The sequence below is a fragment of the Ptiloglossa arizonensis genome, chromosome 9, assembly GCF_051014685.1.
Source record: "Ptiloglossa arizonensis isolate GNS036 chromosome 9, iyPtiAriz1_principal, whole genome shotgun sequence".
Lineage (NCBI taxonomy): Eukaryota > Metazoa > Arthropoda > Insecta > Hymenoptera > Colletidae > Ptiloglossa > Ptiloglossa arizonensis.
In genome coordinates, this window is record NC_135056.1 from 23,007,292 (window position 1) to 23,031,861 (window position 24,570).

The 24,570-nt window shown below is 53.5% G+C and overlaps 5 protein-coding genes across 6 annotated transcripts in view; 3 read left to right on the forward strand and 2 right to left on the reverse strand.

The window, feature by feature from the left end:
• The window catches only part of LOC143151381 (uncharacterized), a 29,641-nt gene extending 10,797 nt beyond the window's left edge, over positions 1-18,844 (reverse strand). Inside the window, exons 1-2 of the mRNA XM_076320461.1 lie at positions 18,785-18,844; positions 13,820-14,978 (exon numbers count right to left, since the gene is read on the reverse strand). Of these exons, the coding sequence (XP_076176576.1) occupies positions 13,820-14,219 (400 nt within the window). The 5' untranslated portion in view covers positions 14,220-14,978; positions 18,785-18,844. The remainder of the gene's footprint in view (positions 1-13,819; positions 14,979-18,784) is intronic.
• On the forward strand, positions 16,459-19,175 carry LOC143151383 (RIB43A-like with coiled-coils protein 2). 2 transcript variants are annotated; one of them, XM_076320465.1, is made up of 8 exons: positions 16,472-16,601; positions 16,672-16,848; positions 16,920-17,060; positions 17,114-17,274; positions 17,404-17,644; positions 18,176-18,403; positions 18,529-18,635; positions 18,715-19,175. In XM_076320465.1, the coding sequence occupies exons 2-8, from the start codon at positions 16,726-16,728 to the stop codon at positions 18,854-18,856; spliced, it is 1,143 nt and encodes a 380-aa protein (XP_076176580.1). In that variant the 5' UTR covers positions 16,472-16,601; positions 16,672-16,725; the 3' UTR covers positions 18,857-19,175. The 2 variants fall into 2 exon arrangements, with proteins under 2 accessions (XP_076176578.1, XP_076176580.1); XM_076320463.1 differs by having other exon boundaries at positions 16,459-16,848.
• A 134-nt stretch (positions 19,176-19,309) lies between these two features.
• On the forward strand, positions 19,310-21,852 carry LOC143151382 (uncharacterized). Its single transcript, XM_076320462.1, has 7 exons — positions 19,310-19,448; positions 19,533-19,608; positions 19,693-20,173; positions 20,237-21,224; positions 21,294-21,422; positions 21,488-21,649; positions 21,714-21,852. The coding sequence occupies exons 1-7, from the start codon at positions 19,411-19,413 to the stop codon at positions 21,739-21,741; spliced, it is 1,902 nt and encodes a 633-aa protein (XP_076176577.1). The 5' UTR covers positions 19,310-19,410; the 3' UTR covers positions 21,742-21,852.
• Positions 21,791-23,593, reverse strand: Lsn (vacuolar-sorting protein SNF8). The gene has a single exon (XM_076320467.1). It carries the CDS (start codon positions 22,661-22,663, stop codon positions 21,908-21,910), a length of 756 nt encoding a protein of 251 aa, XP_076176582.1. The 5' UTR covers positions 22,664-23,593; the 3' UTR covers positions 21,791-21,907.
• Positions 23,046-24,422, forward strand: Roc1a (Regulator of cullins 1a). Its single transcript, XM_076320468.1, has 5 exons — positions 23,046-23,177; positions 23,346-23,373; positions 23,488-23,609; positions 23,795-23,880; positions 24,036-24,422. Exons 1-5 carry the CDS (start codon positions 23,085-23,087, stop codon positions 24,046-24,048), a joined length of 342 nt encoding a protein of 113 aa, XP_076176583.1. The 5' UTR covers positions 23,046-23,084; the 3' UTR covers positions 24,049-24,422.
• Positions 24,423-24,570: the final 148 nt, after the last annotated feature.

Genomic DNA, 24,570 nt, shown 5'->3' on the forward strand with positions numbered 1-24,570 from the left:
GTTCCCACTTAGCGATCTCGACGTTGGAAAATCGTCGAGAAAATCGGCTACGCCCGCTACGCCCGCTACGTCCGCTACGTCCGCTACGGACGCAAACTCGAAAAATACATTTACGGTAGCGATGTTTACGATTTGAAATCTTTCCGCGAAATATCCGTGTCTCCGACTTTAAACGAATCGCACTTTGTTGGAAGAGCCCGCGAAATAACACCGAGCGTCGCGTTTACCGTCGTCGATCGCGTCGAAACGCGAAAAGCATCGACGATTTCGATTCCGTTCGCGCGACGCTGTTTTCGCGACGACGTCGCCGCGCGTACAATCGCGGAAACGTATCGGTGAGCGAGGCAACGAGATATCTCGGTTCGTTTTGCGGAAGGTCGACTCGTAAATTGCCGCGCGCAAAATTCGACGACATTGTTCGTTGGAAAAACGTTCCAGCTGCTCGTTACCCAGCGACCGAATTAGTCGTCGTCGTTGTCGCCGTTCGTTTTTCCACCCTCTTGCGATCGACTCGTCGATGCGAGGCGACGCGACGCGTACGCGGGAAGGGACAGAATCTCCCCCTCTTCGGGAACGCGAGAGCCAGAGTTCTACTTTTACAGCGTCTATAGCGCGTCACGGGACATCGACGACGTAAATAGAACGGTTTCGCGCGGTAAACAGTGCCCGGACACCGGAACGGAGGAGAAAATTGCGAAACGCGTACGATTCCGACTTCGAAGCACGATTCTCCGCGCGTCGAGATTCGATTCGAACGGAACGGAAAGGACGTCGAGTTCGTAAATACGCGAGCTTCCCGAAAACCGCGAATTCCAGGGTTAACGACGGACGCGAACCGAATCGAACCGAACCGAACCGAACGACTATCGCGGCCGATACTCGCCCCGATTCTCGTTGACCCAATGAACGAACGTTCGACGAGCGAACCGACGCATTACGTATTCTCTGCTCGGAATAACAACGGTTTCCAACGAAATCGGTCGAAATCGATTTGCATACGCACGGATGAATAATGCAGAAACCTCGGGGCGAGCTGGCTCGCGCGTTACGCGCTCTTTCGGAAGCGATCGCGTTAGGGAACTTGTCGCGAATCGTGTCGAGACAATCGTTACCCCGCTCGTGCGCGCGTTGCTCTCCGTTCGTCGAACGGTCGTTTCGCGTTCGCGTTCGCGTTCGCGTCTCGAAGAATTTCCGAACGTATCGCGACGAGAACCGACTACGCGAATACGTAGGCGTTGCGCGCGAACCGAGAAACGGCGAATCGCGCGATAAAACCAGTCACCGTTCAAGGTCTACCGATCGAGAAAAGATATTTCGCTCGGAGCGTACACGGCGCACGGATAGACAGCGCATTGTGCGCAGGTTCGCGCGATCTCGTACGGGCCGAATCGAACGCGTAATCCTCGACGAGGTTTACGTACACGCGTTCGCGTTCGCGCTCGCGCAGTTATCGCGGGGCCGTAGCAGCCTCGATGATGCAATCGGTAACGCAAACCGCGGGGCGACGCCGGGTCTGTCGGCTCCGTCGACTCCATCGGCGTCGACCGACGGCCACCGACCAATGGGAAAACGTGGCAGCTTCCTTTCGCGGATCGCGTACGATCCTTTCGCTGGCCTCGTTCCCGAACGCGAGGACCGAGTAAACGTCACCGCCAGGATCAAGGATACCGTGCTAAGGGAACGCTTCGATCTCGCTCGACGTCGTGCGTCGTTCCCTACCTTCGTACCGCCGAGTTCGAGCGGACCTTTGCGATCGAACCCGCTCCGCGACCGATGTCCTTCGCGATCGATCGCGAACGAGTCCGTGAACGCTTTCGTTGGCAACTTTGACCGCTACGGTATCCGGCGTATCTCTGGAACCGATATTCGATACAGTTGTCGTCCGGTTTATCGTATTCTCGCGCGTTACCGGCTAAACTTGCCGGTTACTTTCGCGTACCGTGACCGTCTTCGACGCGGCGAAAAACCGAGCTACGATCGGGCCAAGCCGTAACGAACGTACTGGACATTTTCGTGCCCGTAGGAATCGATAACCGGGCTCCGAAAGGGAACGCGTCCAAGCGTTTATTCGGGAGAAGCGACGAGCGTTTTCGCGGAAAACGGAGGCGAAACGGCGCGATCCGAAGGGCCCGAAGAGAACCACCGGAACTAAGAGAGCAGGAAACGAGCCGCGTACTTGGCCGGACAGTGGGCAATTTCTCGCGGAAGAAATTCCGACAACGATACGTGCCGAACGAAGGAGACACAGCCGCGCCGTTAGAAACGCGCTCGGTTAACGGCACGGTACGCGAATGTCGCCGAAATTCTACAACAACGGCGCCGAATTTCCCAACGGAACGGATTTTCGCCGAATTACCGTGCAAAGGAGAGCCCGGTGCGCACGGTGCGCACGGTGCGCGGCGATAAGAGCGTATACCCCGATTACCGGGACACTCCCGTCGGTCGTCTACGGCGATCGATCGAACGGACGCGGTGAAAATAACGCAACCGTTATCGACGCGGTGGAAAGCTGCCGACCCGCTGTCCTCCGTTCGGACAAAATCGATGAAAACGAACGTCGGTGGTTACGGTCGTTCGCGGGAATCCGCGAGAATCCGCATCCGGAACCTCGCGCTTCCCCGAAACGACCCGTTCGACGATCTCGACCCACTTTTCGAAAACGAAACGTCGGAATCGATGACCGGGAACGAGCACCGGTGCGCGGTGCGCGGTGCACGATGCGAGCGTAGAAAGCGATCGAGCGTTTCCGGGTCTCGGCCGATAACGAAAGGGAAGACGCGAGAAATAAGGCAGGAAACGGTGCGCGACTCGTCGCCGGTGGACGGCGAACGCGAACGAGCCGCTCGACGCATCGACGCATCGACGGGGACGTCCAATCGAATCGAGGGAAAGCGGAGTACTTTGCTTCGACGCGGACGATCGCGCTAAACGACGGAGAGGAGCGACCACCGTCGCGAATACGATTCGAGCGCGACTACTCGACTCGAATCGCACCACGAGCTACCAAAAGAACAAGAACAAGAACAAGAACAAGAACAAGAACAAGAACAAGAACAAGAACAAGAACAAGGAGAAGAAGAAAAACGAGAAGAAGCGTGCGTCGGTGGAACCCGATCGAGGAAGAAGCAGTCCGCGCGATAGATGGCCACTCGAACGAGAGAGGAGAGTCTATAGGCGTAACTTGGCTCGTCTCCAGGGCATTGTCTTTTTACGATGACAAGTAGCTTCGAGGAGCTATGCGAACGAATCGCGGGACCGGGGAAGAAAGGAAAACACACCGGTGTCTGCGAACGCGCGCGCCGACCTGGAACGGATCTCGCGCGCACACCCTCGGTCAACGCTCCAACGAGAGGGAGATCCGCGCTCTTTTTTTTTTCTCCTTCGCGTTTAGATCGAGGTATAAATATAACGGAATCGGTGCACGGCTACGGTCGACACGGATCGAAGAAAATAACGCCCCGGACTCTCGCCGGTATCTCGCTCGGCTAGCGTTGTTCGCGAGATCTCGGTCAACGCGGGGATCGTGGATCGCGGATCGCGGATCGCGAACCGCGTCGAAAGAAAGTTTCCCGGTTGTTCCGCGCGACCGGCGAAACTTCGACACCGGTGTTCGTACCTTTCGACAGGCACATGGCCAAGAATTCGCTTCGTCGACCGAAACGTCGCCTCGTCGCTATCGTAAAAGCGCGTTGTCGGTACACGGCTCGTTCTACCGCCTAGGGCGCAGTACGCGCGGTAGAACGCTCTCCCGGTTTATCCGAACTCCAAACGGAACGGACCGAGCCTCGATCGAAATCCAACCAGCGAGTCGAGAATTTTTCAGCGAAGAACACCGCGTATCGGTACTTGCCGTCGACGCTGTTCAACGACGATTTTCAACGATCCTCGGAACGCTATCCCGAGGCCGCGGCGTTGCGCGAACCTTGGATACAATTTTTCGAGGAAATAAGTAGCACACGGAGGCCGGGACGATCGATCGATTCCTTGTCTCGGCGCGACTCCGCGTGCTCGCGATCGAAAGTCTATTCGTTCTTGGACCTCCACGAGTGTTTGCGTCGAGAAACGCTTTTCGTTTATTTTTGCTCTTCGACCGAGCAGCTTCGACGAGCTCGAAAGTACCGTCCTACTTCTAAGCTGTGCTCGTGGGAGTGCATAAACGGTTTGTTCGCGATTCAAGGTCTCGTCGTTCCGAACCCTCGTATCGAGAAGAAATACGCCCGCACCGCACCGCACCGCACCGCACCGCACCGCACCGCACCGCACCGCACCGGTTTAATCCGGTGAGCGTTTCTTTAGACCCTCGTGGATTTCGAAAGACGCTCGCGATCCGTCTCCGTTCACGGTAGCCCGAGAAACGGGTGCTCCGTTCGACGAGTTCCGATCGAAAGGAAACAACGGTGTCGTCCTTCGCGAAAAGGCGAGGAACGCGATTCCACCGAGACGACGGTCGACGAACCGCTGCTTTGTAATTCTAATCGACGTTTCCGCTCTTGCGACTGACCCCGTTCGGGTTGCATCGCTGAATCGCGCATTCGTCGAGGAAATCGAGTCGCGAACGCTCGACTCGCGCGTTCGACGACGCGAAAAGATACTTTTGAAATTACTCGCGAAAGCGACGACTCGTTAACACCGATCCTCGAGTTCGGCAGTCGAATCGACGGGCAGTCGTTGGGTCACGGACGCGCGAATATTTTCGGTAGCGTTTACCGGACCGGTCCTGTTCGCGCGTGTGCGTTACCGTTACCACCGCCGGAACCGATCGCCATTCGCCGTTCGCCGTTCGCCGTTCGCCGTTCGCGATTCCTCGAAAACGAGTAACGGTCGAAGAACGCGCCCTCGTGCGAACAGCTCGCCCGTTTCGTCTCGGCCCGCTTCGTCGTCGCGCGATGTACAAACATTCGCGCGTCCCGGAATATTTACGGAGTGACGCACAGCTGGCAGCTGACAACGAGACGTCGCCGCGCACCGCCGTGCCACACCGCGCAGCCTCGGATGGAAATAGAAAACGTAATCGGGGCAAGGTACGGGAACCTCGTACCCTCGACGTCGCGCAGCCGTGCTCTTTCGTTTCGTCGACCGCGATCCTTGGCCAAACCATTACCCGGCCACCCTGGACGTCGATCGTCGATCGCCAATTTCTACACTTTTACCGGAAAAGAAGACGCGTTTATCCGTCCGGAAGGACGAATCCCGATAACCACCGCGGTGCGGGATTTTCCCTCGCATCCGAGTCACCGATTTCTCGCGGATGTAGCGCGCGTGTACCGGCCGAACCGTGAAAAACGACGGTGACGCGTCACGGTGTACGTCGCGAGCGTGCAAATCGGAAACGACTCGGACTCGAATCGACGTACGCCCCGACGACGACCACGACCACCGCGACGACCGCGTCGAATTTCCGTAGAAATTCTCCCTCCTTCTCGGTTGTTGCTCAGTTTCCAGCGGTTTGCATCCCACAACGCTGGACACTCTCACCGTTCGCGTGCAAACCTCCTTCCGGATGTGTCGCCGGTTGGCAGCGCTCGAGCTTTCGTAACGTTCGCACGGAGAAGGGAAAGTGAAAGAAACGAGCGGCAGATGAGATTACCAAACCAGTCGCGTCGCGAAAAGCCGGCCCGTCGACTTCTTTCCTCGCGCGATAACGAGTTCTCTCCGCGGCGAGCAATTGCGAAAATCTGCTCCCGCGTCTTCGAGCGATCTCTACCGTGCCCGAGAGAATTCCTCGTTTCCGAACGCGCGATAGGCAGAAGCAGAGAAATCGCGACTAGGCGAGCTCGATCGCGGTCGGTCGGTCGTTCGGTCGGTCGTTCGGTCGGTCGGTCGGTCGGTCGGTCGGTCGATCGGTCGGTCGGTCGCGCGGCACGTCGATTCGACACCACTTTCACCCGGACCCGTCTCGATCGAACTCTTCTGGATCGAGCGTGTAACGCGGTAATTTAGAAATCGGACCTCGAATCGAACCGAGACCCGTACTCCCGTTCTTTTTATCCGCGCGCGAAACGGAGAGTCACGGTGCGCGGTTACCTCGCTCCTACGAAACCTCCTTTTCGTCGGTTTCCGCGTCGATCCACCGATCCACCGATCCACCGATCCCCGACGATCCTGTCCACCTCGGGCGTCCTTCCGGCGCGTGCGCGCGCGCGCAAAATACGAGACGCTGCTCGTTATCGAGGGCGTAACGCGAGTCGATCCGATCTCGTTACGGCGAACGACCTTCTCCGAGAACTACGAATCGACGAGAGATATTACCCGTTCCCGAGCGGAAAGTCAACGAACGATCTCAACCCGTAAACGGTCCCTTACAGCGGAACCAGTTTCGTCCCGTTCGACGGTGACACCGGTGTCCGGTGTCCGGTGCCCTCGACAACGGTGACGTCACCTCGACAGCTAGGGCCGTACCGGAGAAAAACCGAGAGAGAACGACGCAAATCGGACAGAGAGCGCCGCGGGAGCCGCGGGAGCCGCGAGGGGTGGCGTGGATCGATACCGCGACCTTGAGACTCCTCGTCGCCTCCGATTCTCGTAAAAGAGAATTACCGTTCGGAAGAGAGGACAGCGCGTGGACGGTACAGAAACGCGCGCAACTTATTCGAATCGACCAACGAAAAGGAGGAAAGAGCGAGAAAGAAAGGGAGAAACCCGATCACCGAGAGCCCGCGAGGGTGGACGAGAGAGAACCGAACAACGTTACGCGTATCGCGGCGCCGCGCGGCGCGTTCGACGTTTTATTTCGAGAGATAGTTTCGCGACCGGGTCCTCGAATATATTCTTCTCGCTTCGAATTGGCTATTTTTGCGTACCGCGTCCGCGATGATACACGCTTCCACCGATCGTCGGCATCCCTGGCATCCCTGACGTTCGGCCATTTTGAATACGATGACGTCAACGAGAGAATCCGGGAAGCGAGCGCGGAGGAAAGCACGGAGGAAAGCGCGGTGACATCCGTCGCGCGGCGAACGGAACAAATTTGTTCCCACGCGCGATCGCGCACCGCCATCGATCCTCGACCATTGTTCGCGAGAACGATCGCGAGCCGAACTCTTCGAGACGTATTTTCCTACCTCGAGTGGAAAAGGGATCGAGCGTCGAGCATTTTCTCGGAACGAAGAGAAATGGAAAACCGTGCGCGCCGAATCGAATTCATTTTCGAGAGGACGCGCGAGAACGTTGAAAGACCAACGTAACCTCGCGTTCTCGTCGAAACGGGGAAACTTGGACGTGCATCCGGTGCGCGGCATTGTGCAGCGTTACGAGCGGCCGCGCGTTCACGGTCCCTACGTATCGGTTCGAGCGAAACGCGAGCTTTTGTCCTCTGTTTCCGATTTCGACTCGACGCACTGTAGAATTTCGATCCTTTTGTACTCGGGTTTGGTTTTCGTCGTCGAGCGGTTCGACGATGACGCGGAGAAAAGGAGAGCGGTCTTTCGGCTCGAGTCGCGAAACTTGGCCGTTTCGCCTCGCTTCCGTAAAACGCGACGTGTCTCGTACTCGTCGATTCCCGAGCGGTTCCGTAGGTATTCCGTTCGTACGGCCGCGTATCGCGGAACGGCGGTCCTCCTCGAGCGACCGACCGATCCAACGAAGAACGCTCCTTCGAAACCGAGAGGCAACGAATCGTCGATACGATCGCCGGAGAGATCGATTCCGGCGTATATCCCCGCGAAGCTAGCGTTGCTTTCGATCCGAACCGCGAAACTTTCCTTTCGGTCCGATGCACGCGCAAACCGATAACTCCTCGATGGCTATCGGGTGTCCCGCAGCGATAGCAGTCGGTTCCCCGCGGTGGCGCGACGACGCGGAGGTGCGAGGTTGCGGCGGTGGACGCGGAATTTAGATAACGACACTTCTCTTCCGGCTGCACCGTTCGCGCAGTGCGTAAAAGCATTACGTAACGAGGAGACCGAGCGGAGCGTAACAGTCTATCGGATCTATTATACTTACGCACGGTCGCCACACCGCGGTGCGACGCCGCGCGGGTGAACGTTCGGCAATGTTCGTGCGCGTTCGGCTCGTTCGGCTCGTTCGGCTCGTTCGGCTCGTCCGGCGCGCGCGAGCAGGTTATCGAGAGCTCGAGACGCTATCGGATTCTTTCCGACAGCTGGCAAACGCATTCGTTGTTCCCCCGTTCTCCTCGTTTTTAAAAGACCGAACGAAAGGCTTCTTCCACTTGCGATCCGATCGTTCGTAACGCGCCTGCGTCGCGATATTTATTCCTCGTCGATTCGAACGACGGCTCGAATATTTCACCGGACACCGCGCGCTCGCGGAATAAACGCGAGTAGAGAGAAACGGAATTTTATCCAGCGCGTTGACGATATCGCGTTACGTAATCAGCCGCGGTGCAATTTGCGTTGCATATTTCGCCTTCGTGTTCTCCTTTCCGTGAACGCGCAAACGCGCACACCACCAGCCGTTTCTGTCGGAGCTCCGACCTATCCACCGCAGTTTCTTTCGATCGGCTCGCAACGACCCGTTGTTTTTTGTTTTCGCGCGTTCGCTCGATAAACGGTCGGACAACCGGATGGCAAAGGTCGAATACGTCAAAGATCGTCGATGGAATTATTTATCGAGACGGCCAGCGTTGGCGTAAAATCGTAATCGTTCGAGTGGAAAGTCACGCGAACGGCGGTAGTCGAAAACGTGCCTCTTCGATTTATGCGAGCGTCTTGCACGTGGATCGTCGTCCGAGAAACGACGAGGCGCGTACGACGATAGGGATACTTTGCTTCGGCAAAAATATTTCCCGACTTTCGTTTTCGACGGACTCTGGATCCTTTTCGGAGGCGAATCGAGGCAACGTTCGTACGAGTTTGTTCCCACGTGCCGCGAATTACAGAGAAAGAGCACTCGAACGAGCGTTCCCCCTCGTGGACATTTCGCGGCGTAAAACGCGCGCGTTTCGGTCGGACGCACCGAATTTCGAGTCACGGTCGCGCGGTTGTCGTTGGATCGGAGAAAATCGGGACGTCCGAGGAGGAGGCCGGTCTCCCGGATTTCATCTTATCCCGTTAGCAGAGTCGGACTCTGTCGCGACACGCCGCATCCATCGCCTACATACGCGCATAGATTGCGATCGTTTCCCGTTCCCGTTTCCCATGTTCGTGCAGGGCGAAACGTTTGCGCGCGCGACTCGGCCTTTACGCGTCGCCCAGTGACCCGGATCCGATCTCCACGCCCGCGCGCAACCGCGTATTTCGCGGGACGTTCGCGTTCCTCGTCGATCTCGACCGTGACTGTCCCTATCTTTCCATCGAAAACCGGTGAAACTCGAAGACCCGTAAATTCCTGTCGAGGCGACGCTGCGTTCGCGGTTCGTCTCCAATTTTCTCCTTTTCTCGGCGCTGCGACGAGCGCGATTCCGTCCTTGCGGAGCGAGATTACGCGCGCGAGGAGAAACGGTTGCGCGTTCTTTTCCACCGGGAAGAAACATTGGCCGCGAACGACGCAACGAGCGCGTTCGCGCACGCGTGCCACCTTGCGAGGAAACGAGCGCTGCGAGCGGTTTCGCTCGTTCTTCGCCGGTTCGTGGCGGCCGCGAGATTTTCGAGAAATCACGAGCACGTGCACGTGCACGTGCACGTGTACGTGTACGCGCACACGACCCTACGAAAATCTCCAAGTGTCTCGATCGAAAGCAAATTCCGCGCACCGTCGCGGTACGTCCGTCCGTACGTCCGTCGAGACGTCCTTCGAGTAGTTTTTCACGGAATTCATCGAGACGGTACGTCATCGTACCGCTCGAGCGAAGCGTTCTTCGAAAGAACGGACAGCGGCGTCGAAACCGGCTCCTTGGACGGATCTCTCCCAGCTCGGCCGAACACCGAGAGCGACGTCGTATCCATTTTCGGTAGCGACGGATATCCACCGTCGGACATCCGTTGCGATGGAAGCCGAGATCGCGGACCGCCGGCTCGGTTCGAAGGAACGTAATCGTTGTTAGCTCGTAGGCGGACGTCTAATTTGTAAGAAGCGCAGAGTCGCGCGCCGGAAGTGGATACGTCCGGCGTGGCTTCGATCGACGATTTCGCGGCCGAGGAAGTTACGAGAATTTTGCAACGACCTCCTGCCTGGCCGTAACGGCGGTCGTGTCGCGACGCGTTACTACCGGCCGTCGAGGTGCCTCGAGGTCTCGAGACCGTGAGAACGTGCCTAGAATCTACGAACAACGATAGGGAGCGTTGGCTCGAGTTCCTTCCGAGGGGACCGAGGGAGACGGTTTTGCGAGCAACGCGAACTCGAATCGCGACGTAACTCGAATCTCTTTTCGGAGTTCGACAGCGAAACGCGTTGCGTTTCTACCACCTCGCGGAACCCGCATTCGCGAAATTCAACGCGCCGGGGACTCCTTTTGAAACGTTGCGCCGCGAGCCGCGAGTCGCGAGCCTCCCGTTTTTACCGAGACCGAGCGAGCGACTTTCCGCGAACGAAACGATAAATAGACTCGTACGCGCGCGCCCGAGAAACGAACACGGAGCGAATTCGAGGGAATTCCATAGCTACGCGAGCGGATACTTGCGCGCGTAAAGAGAAACGCGCGACTCTCGGCAACCTGACTCGGACTTTCGGGTTCGCGCCTCGAACCTCCGACACGATAACGAATCATCCGCGCGTAACGCGAAAACACGCTCGCCCGAGCAGGTACAATCCTGACGATTAGTGCCACCGGTAGTGTTATCCAATAGCGATAAAAACAACGCAATGCGTCGTAGACGATCGTAGATCGTTCGAGAAACGAACGAGAACGAAGGAAAACATCGACGTTGTATCCGTAACGACGCCTCGGAAGCTCGATAGAAGTCGCGGACCAGAGGCGTTGAAAATTCACCTCGAAGGATCGAAACGCGTAACCGTCGCGAGCGATCGTCCCTCCCGCTCCTCCCCGCGCGTATCGAGCTTCCATCGTAAAAGCCGAGAAAACCCGCGGAACGATACACGGTTTATCGTCCAACGATGACGAGAATTTCCCCTCGACGTTGCATTTGCGCGATCGATATTCCACTTCGATCGCGTTTCGCGCGAAACCGGTGAAACGAAACGACGTCGAATCGATTTCCCGCGATCTCCCTATCGGGAAGCGGTTCTTGGGGAATAAAGCGGACGGTGGGTGTCGGTGGCACCGTGGAACGAAGAACCGGGTCGCGGGACGCGTCGTTCCTTTTCGAAATACGCGTGTCCGCGGCGGAGAAAGCGAACCGGGCGTTTCGTTCGCGCGAAACAACCGGCCGCGGAATGCGCTCGGCCGATTATCTTATCGCGAACGGTGCTCGCGATACGAAACGCGGCAACAACGAAAACATAAACAGAAGTCGGTCGGTCGGTCGGTCGGTTCGCGCGTACGCGAACGAACCGATCGCCGTTTCCCTTTCTCGATTCGTTTTCGTCGAGCTTGCGACGTTTTCGCGTGCGCGTAAACTCTGCTCGAACGTTGCGCGAGTTTATCGCGATCGGTGCAGCATTTTATCGACCTCGAGTTTCTTTTCCTCCGATATCGCGCGATCGCGTACGCGTTCGCGTTCGCGTTCACGTTCGCGGAGAGATCCGTTTCGATCGTTACGCAACCGAACGAAAACTCTGGTCGGATGCTGAACGGGGAAACGCGCGGGGACTCGATGCAACGAGCGGTCGGTTAAAATTCGTCCGTGCGCGTATTCGTTACCGTCCGGAGTACCGAGCCGTTCCGTACTCGAGAGAGCACTCGGAACACGCTCCGCGAAGATACGGGAACACCGTAAACTCGAATCGACTCGCGACCTTGCGCTCGACGCGAGTTATCCGACTTTCGTTTTCGTTTTCGTTTTCGTTCTCTTTCGAGGTGGTGTTCGCGCGAGTCCTTGACTGTGCCCGCCACGATAACGCTACCACGGGCTCTTATCGGGTTCGCTCGTTCGACGCTATCGTTCTCCCTCGTTCGTATCCGAGAGGTGAGTCATCGTCGCGCGTCCTCCGTCCGTGTCATCCGCGTCGACGAATCTTCGACGCGCGGTTCGAAACGCTCGAGTTCGATCCATCTCGGCACCGAACTCGCTCGATCGCCGTGAATCTCCCCCGAGACGTTCGATTGGCCGCGAGCGGCGTCGTTCGATCGTTTTCTTTCGCGCGAACAGCGATCCTCGAATACGCGATAAATCGAACGACCTTCCGACATCTCGTACGTCGTAATTTTCTTTTCCCGCGCGAGTAAGAGATATCGTATCGCTGCGCGACGTTGCGTCCCGAGTCCGCGATCTTCTCGTTCGATCTTCTCGTTCGTCGTCCGATCCATCCTCGAAGAGGAAAAAAGAAGCAAAGGGCGCTCGAACGATTCGCCGTGCGCGTATCTCGTCGCGGAAGGAACGATCTCGAACGGTTACGAAACTCGCTCGTTCGTCCATCGTTTGCTCGACCGTTCCGCACCTAGGAACGGCGATCGGCTCGCGAAACGATTACCGAAGACGAGCGAGAGACGGTGCTCGTCGCGGTGCCCTCGGGAATCGGATCGGGAATGCGAGCGCTCGCTAATCGAAGCGTTTAAACGCGCGACGCTGCTGGCTATTTATTCGCATCGCGCGCGCCGAGGAGGAAAACGCGCGCACGAGGTGGTCCCTGAACGTCGAGGCGACGTTGTTGCTCTCTCCGGTCTCCGGTCTCCTCCGAGACCCAGAGCGAGCGGTTCTGGGCGGTGCTACGGCCTAACTCGATCAAACGATGCGCGACGTCGCGCCGTGCTTACCAACTGCCCCGGAAGAAAGAGCCTTGTCCTCCTCTGCCCTGCCCTGCCCTGCCCTGCCCTGCCCTGCCCTGCCCTTCCGCGACGCGCTTTCGAGCGGCATCGCCCGTCTGCGAATCGAGGAGAAATCGAGCGAACCGAACGCGCCTCGACGTTCGACAGGGACCGACCTCGCTTACTTGGAAAAATTCACCGGCCTTCGGCCCGATCCTGGGCCAACGACACTCCAATAATCGCGACTACCAACCTTCGTGCAAACGTTCGTGCAAACGTTCGTGCAAACGTTCGTGCCCCTGAATATTTAATCGGGTCTCGGTACGCGAGTTCCTCCTTAGGAACAACCGTGTTTACGTTCGCGAGCATATACATTGCGCCTCTCTTTCTCTCTGCTACTTTTTCCAAATTAAAATACTCGCTTTTTCGACAGGACCTTACCGGTAACAACAACAACAACGACGACGACGACGACGACGACGACGACGACGACGTCGTCGTTGCCGGCGATTTTTCTCTTCCGACGGATCGATACTCGAGTGCGTGCGCGTTCTTACGTTCTGAATCGCAGAGATACGTAGTTGGTTCCAACACGCGCATGCACGCGAGAGGTTTCCGCGCGGCTCTCGAGTATCGAGTTACGAAAGGTGTACGTCGAGCGCACTTGCCGGGTATCCCTCGGAGCAGAAGCGCTTCGAGAGAACGATTCTAGAAAAACCTGTCCGTCCGTCCGTTCGTCCGTACGTACGGGGGCTATACGCTCCACCGTGTACGGTTCGCCCTCGGGTTAGGTCTGGGTTACCTTTTTCAAAGAAACGGACACGGGCGTTGCGCTCGTGGGCTTTCGAACCGGTAAGCGAGCGGCTATGATTTTCTCCGCGTCGCGTCGATCGAACGATGTTGACGACCTTAACGAGATTCGTCCGTTTGCGGCGCGAGCGATGCGTGGCGTCGAGCATGGCCGCGAGGGGGCCGCGAGGGGGCCGCGAGGGGGCCGCGAGGGGGCCGAGAGGGGGCCGAGAGGTGACGAGGAGGGCGAGGTGCAGGCGGGGCGGTGCGAAAGAGGGCCGAAGGGGATGGTAGCGGAGGGTAGGGGTAGAGACTATATTGATCACTGACCTTTCCTGCGGCCGAACGGCCCGAAGAACGTGCCGTTCTTGCCGATGACGTTATCCTCGATGTACTTTAACAGTTTCGTGGTATCCTCTCCTTTTCTAGCGGCGATCGACCTGACGGGACGCGACGGCGGCGGCGCGGTTCTTTGGACAAAGTTGGCGATCGTGGTCTGAACGACGGTGTTGGCCGTAGTTGGCGTGGACGCGATGGCCGTGGCCGACGCCGAAGCCGAAGCCGAAGCCGAAGCCGAAGCCGACGCTACGGCGACCGACGCCGCGGCGGCGATACCCGCGCAGCTCGCGCTTCCAGCCGTGGGGCACGTAGTTTCTTCCGCGAGGGAGTTGATCCTTCGCTGGGAGCCGCTCCAGCTCTTCCCGCACGAGATCTTCACCGAACAGCTCATTCTCTCATAGCAGTCGCGATCCTCTCAGTGTGCATAGTAGGAGAAGCTCGGAACGGACGCTCGCGGTAACGCGCACGATCGTTCCATTCGAACGAACGAGGATTCTTCTTTTTCTTCTTCTTCTTCTTCTTCTTCTTCTTCGATTTCTCTCCACTGCTCGACACGTGGGTTTATCGCCGAGACGATACTCGGAACGATGCGACGCGAGTATCGTATTATCGTAGCTCGGCGACCCGCTCCACCGTGTCGCGAACCGACCACTCGTTCGCACGGTAGACGGAAAGAACGAGCGAAGAAACGATCTCTTCGAGACGTTCGGCAGCTCTCTTCGACGCAACGAATCTATCGATCGAAGGCGACCGAGGGGTTTACGGTTGTCGCGCACTCGGCTTTCACTCTTCTTCGATTCGGTTTCGGTGTGCGCGTACTCGCAACGGATAACGCGACCGTAGTCGTGCTCTTCGGTGTCCGACTACTTCCGCGATACTACTCGATCGAAGAACGCGCGCCACCGATACAACCTCCTTCGACGTTGAGGCGAGACTGAATGTCTAGCGACCGAGCTGCCCGGTTCGCCAATGACGTCACATGGCCACGCAGGCGCCGTTGAGTCTCGTTTCGCTTCGGGGCATCTTTTCTGGGTTGACTGTATGCGGTGCCGCGAAAACCTGGAACGTGCTTTTCCCTTAATCTCCCGGCGAATCCGTTTCAAATGGCGCGTGGAATTTAGCATTTGTTCGCCGACGACGAGGTTCCTTCCTAGAAACATCGTATCCGTAACCAACCGAACGAAAAGAAAACATCGAGTCGCGCGATCGTCTCGAGCACCTACGATCCGTCGCGGATACGTAATTGTTCTTCGCGAGCCGAGAGAAATACGGTTTCTCGCGAAACCGGATCCGATCGGAAGATATCGCGCAAAGGAAATTGCGCAAATATCGAGCGAGAGATATTCTTTTCCATTTAAAATCGTACCTCGAGAACCTTCGAATCTCCGAAGGAAAGGTTCGAGGTTGCGAACGAGGTTGTTCGATGTTTCCGTGTGAACGGGAACAATCGCGTTTAGCATCGATCGAAGGTAGGTATGGATCCTAACGCGCCACAAGTTTTCGAAACGCGACCGCTTATCTTATCGATAAGAGGATTTTCCGAAGATTATCTTCTCGCTTGGCCGTTGGTCCAGAAGTCTGCCGCGAGACGCTTCGCCCCGAGCGGTTCGTTCGTTCGATTTTAAAAGGCTACGACTCGAACGGATCGGACGCGATACGTTTCTTCGCTGGTTTACGCGGCGGTGAAAAATTTTACCGAATCGTTCGATCTCCGTGAGTTGAAAAATCGTGAAAGTTCGAAGATCGTTTTCGTACACGATTGGTCCGCTCGCGTACGCAGAGGCGAATCCCAACCGAAAGATTTCCGTTCGGCGTGTACGGAACGCGTACGCGTCCCGTTAAGCGATCCGCGCTCGCGATCGGCCGCCATATGGCCCGATACGGCGAATATAGGTCACGCCGAGACACGTGCGTCTTCTCGCTAGGTGGAAAACAATTACGCTCGTTAACCGTAACGTCGATTCGGTGCATCGGACGCGTCGAAGAATCGGAGATCCTTGGTCGGTTCTTCGGCGGGGAAGACGGTCCGGGAATTCTTCCTGAAAATCTATCCGGTGGAAACGGACGCGGCGTGCAACGATCCTTTCGGAGGAGCCGTTGAGAGGCTTCGAGTCTCGACTCTCGACTCTCGACGGTCTTCTCTGGTTTTCCGTTAGGATCGCACGATCGGTACGCGAGTAGTTCGTAGGCGATAACGCGAGTCGTGCGTAACGACTTTCGCCGAATCGACGGATAATGCGACGCGTGTTTACCGCTCGACAGCTGTTCTTCGCGTGACTCCGTCGTGCAAATGTCCGGAACGGCTGAATAATCGACGGTCGAATGTGCGCATCGAACGGGGAATGATGTCATCGTGCATCGTGAAAGATCGGAATAAAAAAATCAGAACTTGCGGAAAAAGGAGGATCGCGGATTCGTGGCGATATCTCGAGCGGAGAGGACGAGAGTCGGTCGGCTTCGCGGTGACTCCTCTTCGTTTCGTTTCGTTTCGTTTCGTTTCGTTTCGGTTCGGTTCAGTTCGGTTCGGTTCGGTTCGTTTCGAGCCGACGAAACAAAGACGCTTTGTTCCCGGCTCGGCGGTAACTCGTCGAAACGCTCGACGATAAAATTTCGGTATCGCGTACTCGTCCCCGGGTTACGTACGCGACGACCACCGAACCCTCACCGTTTGCCTTTCAACCCCGTCTCTTACCGACCGAACCTTGCCGAAATACGCATCGCCGGCCGTAAAATATTCTTACGGGCGCGCGCGAGCCCGAAAGAAACCGCCGCGGTAAGTATTTATCGTTCAAACGCTCCATGGTAACGAATTGTGCTCGATCCCCGTTGCTTTCGCGGCTAAGCTCACTCGTGCTCCGGTCGCTACCGTTTACGCGCGATCGTAATACTCGGAGGCGATGTTGAAGTTCCAAACCGTCACCAAGGAGGACCCGAAGCTCGCCGCTTCTATCCAACACCGAAGGCGGATACAGGACGAGAGGAAGCAACGAATATTCGATTCTCGATCGAGGAGAATCGGGGTGAGCTTCGAGGAAAGAAGGGTGTTGCCCGCGAAACGTCTTTATCCGCGCTCTCTCCGTCGCGTTCGCAGATAGACAAGGAATTCTTGGACAAACAGGTCGCGGAGAAGAAACAGCAACGCGAGCTGGAACGGGCCAGAGAATCCCGACTCGACGAGAATTTGATTCGTAGCAGCAGAGTCGCGTTGCTCCTCGAAAAGCAACGAGAACAGGTAAAAGGATACCGGCCTCCTCGCGTTTCGTATTACCCGCCGTGGTTTTGCAGGAGAGGCGACGGATAAACCTCGAGATCGAACATTTTCGACAACGCTACCAGCGAACGGAGGATCGACGGGATTACGATCTCTACGATCCGAACGCTTCGAAGAGGTCTGCTCCGGCCGGCGACGAGGATCCGCGTCGCCACGGATTTCTCTGCGCGCAAAAGTAATTACCGTTCCCGTTCCCGTTCCCGTTCCCGTTCCCGTTCCCGTTCCGGACAATTTCCTTTCACCGTTCCTTCGACGCGTCCCCGGGAACGGCGAATATCGAATATTCGGTCGTCGAACTGTGCAGATTCGAGGGCGAGGAGGCCGACTCGAAGAAACGCTCCGAGGCGCAAAAAGAGCAGACCAGGTGGTGGATAGAGAAGCAAAGGAACGAACGCACCGCGGCGGAGAGAGATCGGCAGGAAGCCGAGAAAGCGTACCAGGAAGCCATCGTCTCCAGGGACGAGCGTGCCGCGATGTTGGATCGGATGGAGCGAGAGTGCCGTCGAAGGTCGAACGAACGTACCGCGAGATTCAATCGGGCCCTGGTGAGCCTTTCTCCTATTCATCGAAACCGAACGAGAATCACATTTTCCCTCGATGTTCGCGAACGAGCAGACGCGCGGATAATTTTACGCCCGACGGTCCCTCCCCGTCCGTCCTATCGATCGATTCGAACTCCTCGTCTCCTCGACTCGAGCGACGCCGAGCCGCGAAACGTTTTCGCGATTCGACGATTCGACGATTCGACGATTCGACGATTCGACGATCGGTTTCCACACCCGTCCTTTTGTATCTTTCGAACAAAGGAACGGGACTCGCGGATTCGAGCGCGCGTATCTTCCTCGAAGGTGAACACCGTTTATATCGGCTACGAGGTTGCCGCGATGAGCAAACTCGGTGACGTCACCGAGCAACTTGGATCTCGGTAATAATACGACCAACGATCGTCGCGCGTAGCTCCCCCCCCCCTTTCCCTCTCCTCTCGTACACCGTCCTTGACTTTTTTTCCATCCCGGTGTCGCGCGAGTTTCGAACGACTCTCGAGCGTTTCTTTCGCCCCTGTCCGTTGCGAACAGGCCGAGGAACAGGAACAACGTCGCCGTTGCGAAGCCCTTCGAGACGAGGAGGACAAGAAGGCGGAAATCTACAATCACGTGACCGGGGACTTCCTCGCGGAAGCCAAAGAGCAAGCCGAGAGCACTCGCGGACCCCGCAAACCGTTGGCCACTCGCTACAAGGGCATGACCGAGGACGAACTCGAGGCTTTCAGGGACGCGCGAGCGCGTCAGATGATCGAAATCCAGGTAAAAGTCCCGTAACCTAGTCTCGATGCCGTTTATTGGACCAACCGCACCCTCGAACGTCCGAACCGAGCCGAACGGTCTCGCGGCCGCGCACACAAACCATTTCGCGGATTCTTCTTTTACAGAATACCAAATCGGAGGAGAAGCGAACCAACGACGAATGGGACCGATCGATGAATTCGCACGCCCGTATCGCGAACGCGTATCACCGCGAACTCGATCGACGGAGAACGTACGTTGCCGATTCCATCGATACGACTACTCGCGCGGGAAACTTCCCGATATTGTGCTCTCGAATCGTTCCTTTACAGGGAAATTGAAAAGGAGATAGCCAAGGAGAACCTGCACCTCGCGGAGCAACAAAAGTCCCGTCGGGATTACCTGAACGGATCTCTTCGCGGAGCCGAGCCGACGCCCGCCTTCTTCGAGCAATTCAACAAAGATGCGCGCTAAAACGCAAACTCGACTTTTCCCACGATATTATTAATATTACGTTTTACAGCAATACACGCGCACGCGCACGCGCACGCGTACGCGCACGCGCACGCGTACACGACCGAAGAAAATTCGATTCTCCGTTTACGTAAAATTGCGCGCGTTCTCGTCGGGTCGAAACGCGGTCGGGTTTATCGACGGTCGATAAACGTGTCGTCTTACGAATCTCCTTCGGTCGATATTCAAACGTCTCTCGTAAATTTTACGAACGAACCCGCAAATTTGTACAATTTCGTTTCGATGCTGCAAATATATCGCGTCGGACGCTACAATTTTATCCTTTGCTCTTTTTCTTTTTCTTTTTCTTTTTATCCGTCTCTAACAAACGACGCATCTACGCGTATCCGTCGATAATAGAAGAATTGTTGATGTTTACGCGTCGAACCTGAACAACGCTTCTTTCGGTTGTGTCGTACAGCTTTGCGAATATAAATTAAACGAATCGCACATTTTTCGCGATGGACGCTCGATCGAGATAATATCGTCGAGTACACGTTTCTTTTAACGATAAAATGCTCGATACGGAGCAGGACGATGCTTCGAAACAACGGTTAGTTTTGAGGTTATACATCGTTCTCTGTGTCTTCCGTCGTTTACGACGTTCGTATTCGATAAACTTTTTCTTTACCGTTAGCATCGAACGAGATGCGATACTCGAGGAACATCAGGGGATCGTGGAGGATCTCAAACGGGACGTGCAATTGTGCAAGGTTACGTATTTTCTACAAAATTAACTGTACGCTTCGCGCGGCGGTCACAATTACTTATCGTGTATCACTTGTCGTGATCTTTAGGTGGAACAAAACAATATACGAACCGAATTGGAAATTCTGCGGAACGAGAGCGAAAAGGTTAACGATCTACGAGAATCGCTTCACCGGATTCACGTGGACGAATGCGACAACCAGGATACGTATAAGAAAGAAATTGCAAATTTGCAAGAGCGTATCGCGCTGTTGGAGACGGAGAAAGATTCGGTTTTGCAGCTATGGCATATTTCGTTGAACACCGTAAGCGCCTTGGAGGAAGAATCGAAACGACTTCGTACCAACGAGAGAGGTACGCGGTTTTATCAGGAGCGAGCGAACGCTATCAAAGAAAGTTACTCCGAAGCTATTAAAATGTTGGAGGAAAAACTTTCGCAGTCCAAAGATAATTTCGTTAAACATCAAACGCTGTATCGAACGAGCAAGGAAAGGGTCGACAGTTTGAACAAAGAAAAGAACGAACTATTGGAAAAGTATCAAAGTTTGCGAAACGATGCCGTAGATAAAGGTCAGTAACACGTATTTGTAGCGTTTGACGACAAATGGAAACGTTATCGTTATGTTTCAAAAGACAGGAATAACCAGGTGACGATAGAGACGCTGAAAAGGGAATTGGCTTACGCCAAATCCGAGGCGGATAAAGTAGCACGAGCCAAATTGGAATTGGAAAAAAAGTTAAACGAAGTTAAAAGATACGCGGACGGTATAATGGAGAAGGACAAGGAAACGAAGAATAAAATGGCGGAAGCCATTGAGCTGATAGAATCCGCGGTCAGAGAAAAGGATTTGGTACTTCGTCGCGAGGCGCTCGCATTGGAAGAGAAGACCAGAGTGGAGTACCGGTTGGCCGTAATAGCGACCGAATACGACGCAAAGATACAAGAATTGAATAAAAAAACCCACGATGAAATTGAATCGAACGCAAAGAGATATTTGACGGAGATCAAAGAGCTTAAAACGGAATTACGAGAAAAGGCAGCGTTGGTGGAGAAAACTCAAAGAGACTTGAAATTCACCGACGAGGAATTGACCAAAATACGTAACGACTTGAGCGCAAAAACGTTAGATTACGAGGAAAAAACGAAACGCTTGGAACTTCGTTTGCAAACGTACGACGAAGCGATAGCCAAGAACAGGTACGATATGGAAATTAACCGATTGAAGGACAAAATTACTACCCTGGAAGGTGGATTGGTTACTTCGAACGATAAGTTGCAGAAATTGGAACAACACGGTATGGAAGATCGAACGAAGAAAAGCGATCGCGAAACTAAAGATATAATGATCCGATACACCGATTTAGAGGCTCAACTCTCTAAAACGTTGGGAGTTAAAGAGAATCTCGTGTTGCAGTTAAAGTCACTGAAACACGATTTTGATTACGAAATACAAAAGAGAGACAACGAAAGGCATTCGCTGGAAAAGAAAATTCACGAATTGGAGGTCGATCTTCGAAAGACGAACCGAAGTACGAACGAAAACAAATCGCAAGATGCTTTGGTCGTCGAAACGAATCCGTATTCGTTCGATGTAGAGCACAAACGTACTTTGGATATAACGTGAGTAAATCCACCTTTTCTAATATTTCCGATCGATCGTAGCATACCTCTGGAATATTTCCATTCCAGGGTGGAAAATAAGTGCCGTTGCTGCCAATCCGTATTCTCCGATCGTATGGATAAATTGCAGCACAAGTTCGACGAAAAGACTAAAGAATTGATCCATCACGTTCAAGTTCATCGGAAACTGAGCAAAAGGTATGGATACTTTGCGCCTACGTAGAGAAACGGTTACGGATAACTCCTCCTACGTACGATTTTAGGTGGCGAGACGAGGCAAAATTATTAACGGCTAAATTTCAAGGAAAAACTAAAGAACTTAAAAGCAAAATAAGCGCGCTAAGAAAGGAAAACAACGAACTGAGTACAGAATTGTTAACTTGCAAACAAGAAATGGCTCGATATACGTTAAGAGACATACAAAGGTAGACGCGTAATAAATTTTTATAAAGATACCGTGTTTTCCATTGACCAGATATTTCGTTTCAGATTCAACGTAGCGAGCGAAATCAGGTGACGATATTCTTCTTTATCCGAACAAATTTTACACCGGATATCCGATCGTGTACATATTATAAGAGTTTGTAAATTTATTCGCGTTAAAAATACAATTTTCACTACAGACATATTTTCTGAGTTTTCGGAACATTGCCTATCTATCGATACCACAGTCGATATTGTCCTTATTCTTTGGATACGATACACGCCGTAAATAAACTCGGAAACCAATACAATATTTCGTTTTCACCTTGTTCGTCTATCCACGCCAGTCCTTCTTTTACCATGTGATCCAAGGCTTTTTGAGCACGGTCCATCTCCCATCGTAAATCTTTACACAGCGTAGACTTTGAAACGTACGCGTTACCGGATGAACTAGCTTGTTGCAATACGGTGGTATGGTCCATACTCAATTCACCCGGAACAGATTGCACCAAGTGTTTACCTCTACCGATCGGGACAACGGAAAATCCGCTTCCAAAGATTCGTAATTTTTTGGCGGCGGCTAATAAATCTTCGTTCGTTATCTCTTGATGTTCCTTTCTACGACCTCTGGCTTGAATCAATCTCGTTCTAAGTTCGTCCAACGATATCAAACCGCCGGTTTTATAATTGGTGGCCATGCAAACTTCGACGATTTGCACAGCCAGTTCGTAATAAAAGTCTCCTATGCCAAGGACCGACCAAAAACCTTTTCCCGAGGCTAAAGGATCCACACCGATCGATGCACACATTTCGGTAAATTGTCGTCGGAAACGTGCATTCTTTTTAATCTCATTTTTATGCTTCGTTGCGAATTCCTCGAGATTAACGCGAAATGTTTCCATTTGCTTTGTCATTTGCTCGAACTGATTTTCCTGAATCTCTGTCCCTTTATCTCTATACTTTTCTTGTTCCAGCTTTTGTTTTTGAATCGCGCCAACGCCTGCCTTTCGTCTCATCGTATAATACAATTTACGGTGCGTTTCAGATTATACGAGTACAACGATAAATCTCGGATCGATGCAAAATTAAAGTATTCTAATCCAGGATTCGAACGAACAAGGTAACTGTCATGTTTCTTCGAGTAATTAGTTCATCGTCCGATAATATAACCTAGTATCGACGCGCATCGGCACTACGTACGCGTACGTGCATACATACGTACAGAAATATTTCTTTCCATCGAAATTGCGATTTCCAAATATTTCTTAATCGAAAGATTACGGTATCAGTATTCGACGAGTACAAAACGTTTCATCGCCACGGGCAAAATATTTAATAATTCGGGAAACGAGTACTCGAATTCGGCGAGTCGTTCTTCGTACTTTGAAAGTCGTACACGAGGTGTCGCCGGTTGCTTTCAAACATCGAAATCTAAATATGGCGTCGGCGATGGATATTGACGACGAGGAAAGTGATTTACCAACTTCCAGTAGCAGCAAAGGAGACAAAAAACGTTTCGAAGTTAAAAAGGTGAGTCGAAAATCTGACGAAAAGTTTTTTCGCAAACGTATTACAAACGTTACACGTTTGAACAGTTCGATCGCCGATTTCTAACCTCGTTCTTGCATCGTCATTTACATCGTACTCGTACGGTTTCTACTTATCGTTTATTCAAACATACGAAATTGTTCGTTTCAGTGGAACGCCGTGGCACTTTGGGCATGGGGTAGGTATACAGAAATTTTCTCATCTCGATAGATTCGTATCGGAATATAATGCGATTATCCCGTCACTTTATCGGTGAAATTCTACGTTAACGTTGCACTCGATTATTTCACAGATATCGTGGTAGACAACTGTGCTATCTGCCGTAATCATATAATGGATTTATGCATCGAATGTCAAGCGAATCAAGCATCCGCCACCAGCGAAGAGTGTACCGTAGCTTGGGGTGTATGCAATGTACATATTTCATTCCGATAGCTTTTGTCACTATATGTATATATATATATATACCCCCCCCCCCACACACACACACACACACACAATACATACATGCATACATACACGCACACTTAGCATCGATCGCAATAACGATACGTTTTAATTATTTTCTTTTAACGTTTCGATAATTTTCTTTCGCCCAGCATGCATTCCATTTCCATTGCATCTCACGTTGGTTGAAGACTCGACAAGTTTGTCCACTGGACAATCGAGAGTGGGAGTTCCAGAAGTGAGTAAAAGCTACAACATACAACGATACACGACCGGCTTTTTAAAGCTTTTGAAAATTGTTCGTGCGTTCGTAGGGAAAGCACAAAAGAAATTTGCGCTCTCCGCTCGTATAGGTTTCTCACGAAATAAATCGTTTTATTGTTTTCGATTTAGATACGGACATTAGCGAAATGTGTTCAACTGCCGCAAACATCCGAACCCACGAGAATGCCGAAGCCGACGCAAGTTTAATTACGCGCGAATAACAAGAAACGATTCGTTGTTACACGGATGTGGAAAATCAGTGGCATTCTCACGAGGGTCGCAGAAGCTCTTCGAAGAGAAAAACGAAATAATAACTAAAAATCTGTTTGAAACGCAAAGTGTTTAGATCGTTATTGCACGAGCATCGTCAAGTTTTTACAGCAACATACATTAAGTTGAAAAACCAAGTCCCAAAGGTACGAGCTACCGAAACTTTCTTATTCTGTCGATTACGCATTACGCGACAATGTAACTTATAGTTTTAAGTGCTTGAATAAACGAAAGTAGTAAAATGTGGATCGATTTTTTAAAGGAATCTTACGCAACGTTACCCCATCTCGCTACGCAATCGATAACAAGAACGTACCTACTTAATTGGTAATAACGTATTGTCCGCGCTCAAGATCTTTCACGATATTTGAAATTGAAAAGGACAGAGGAAGAG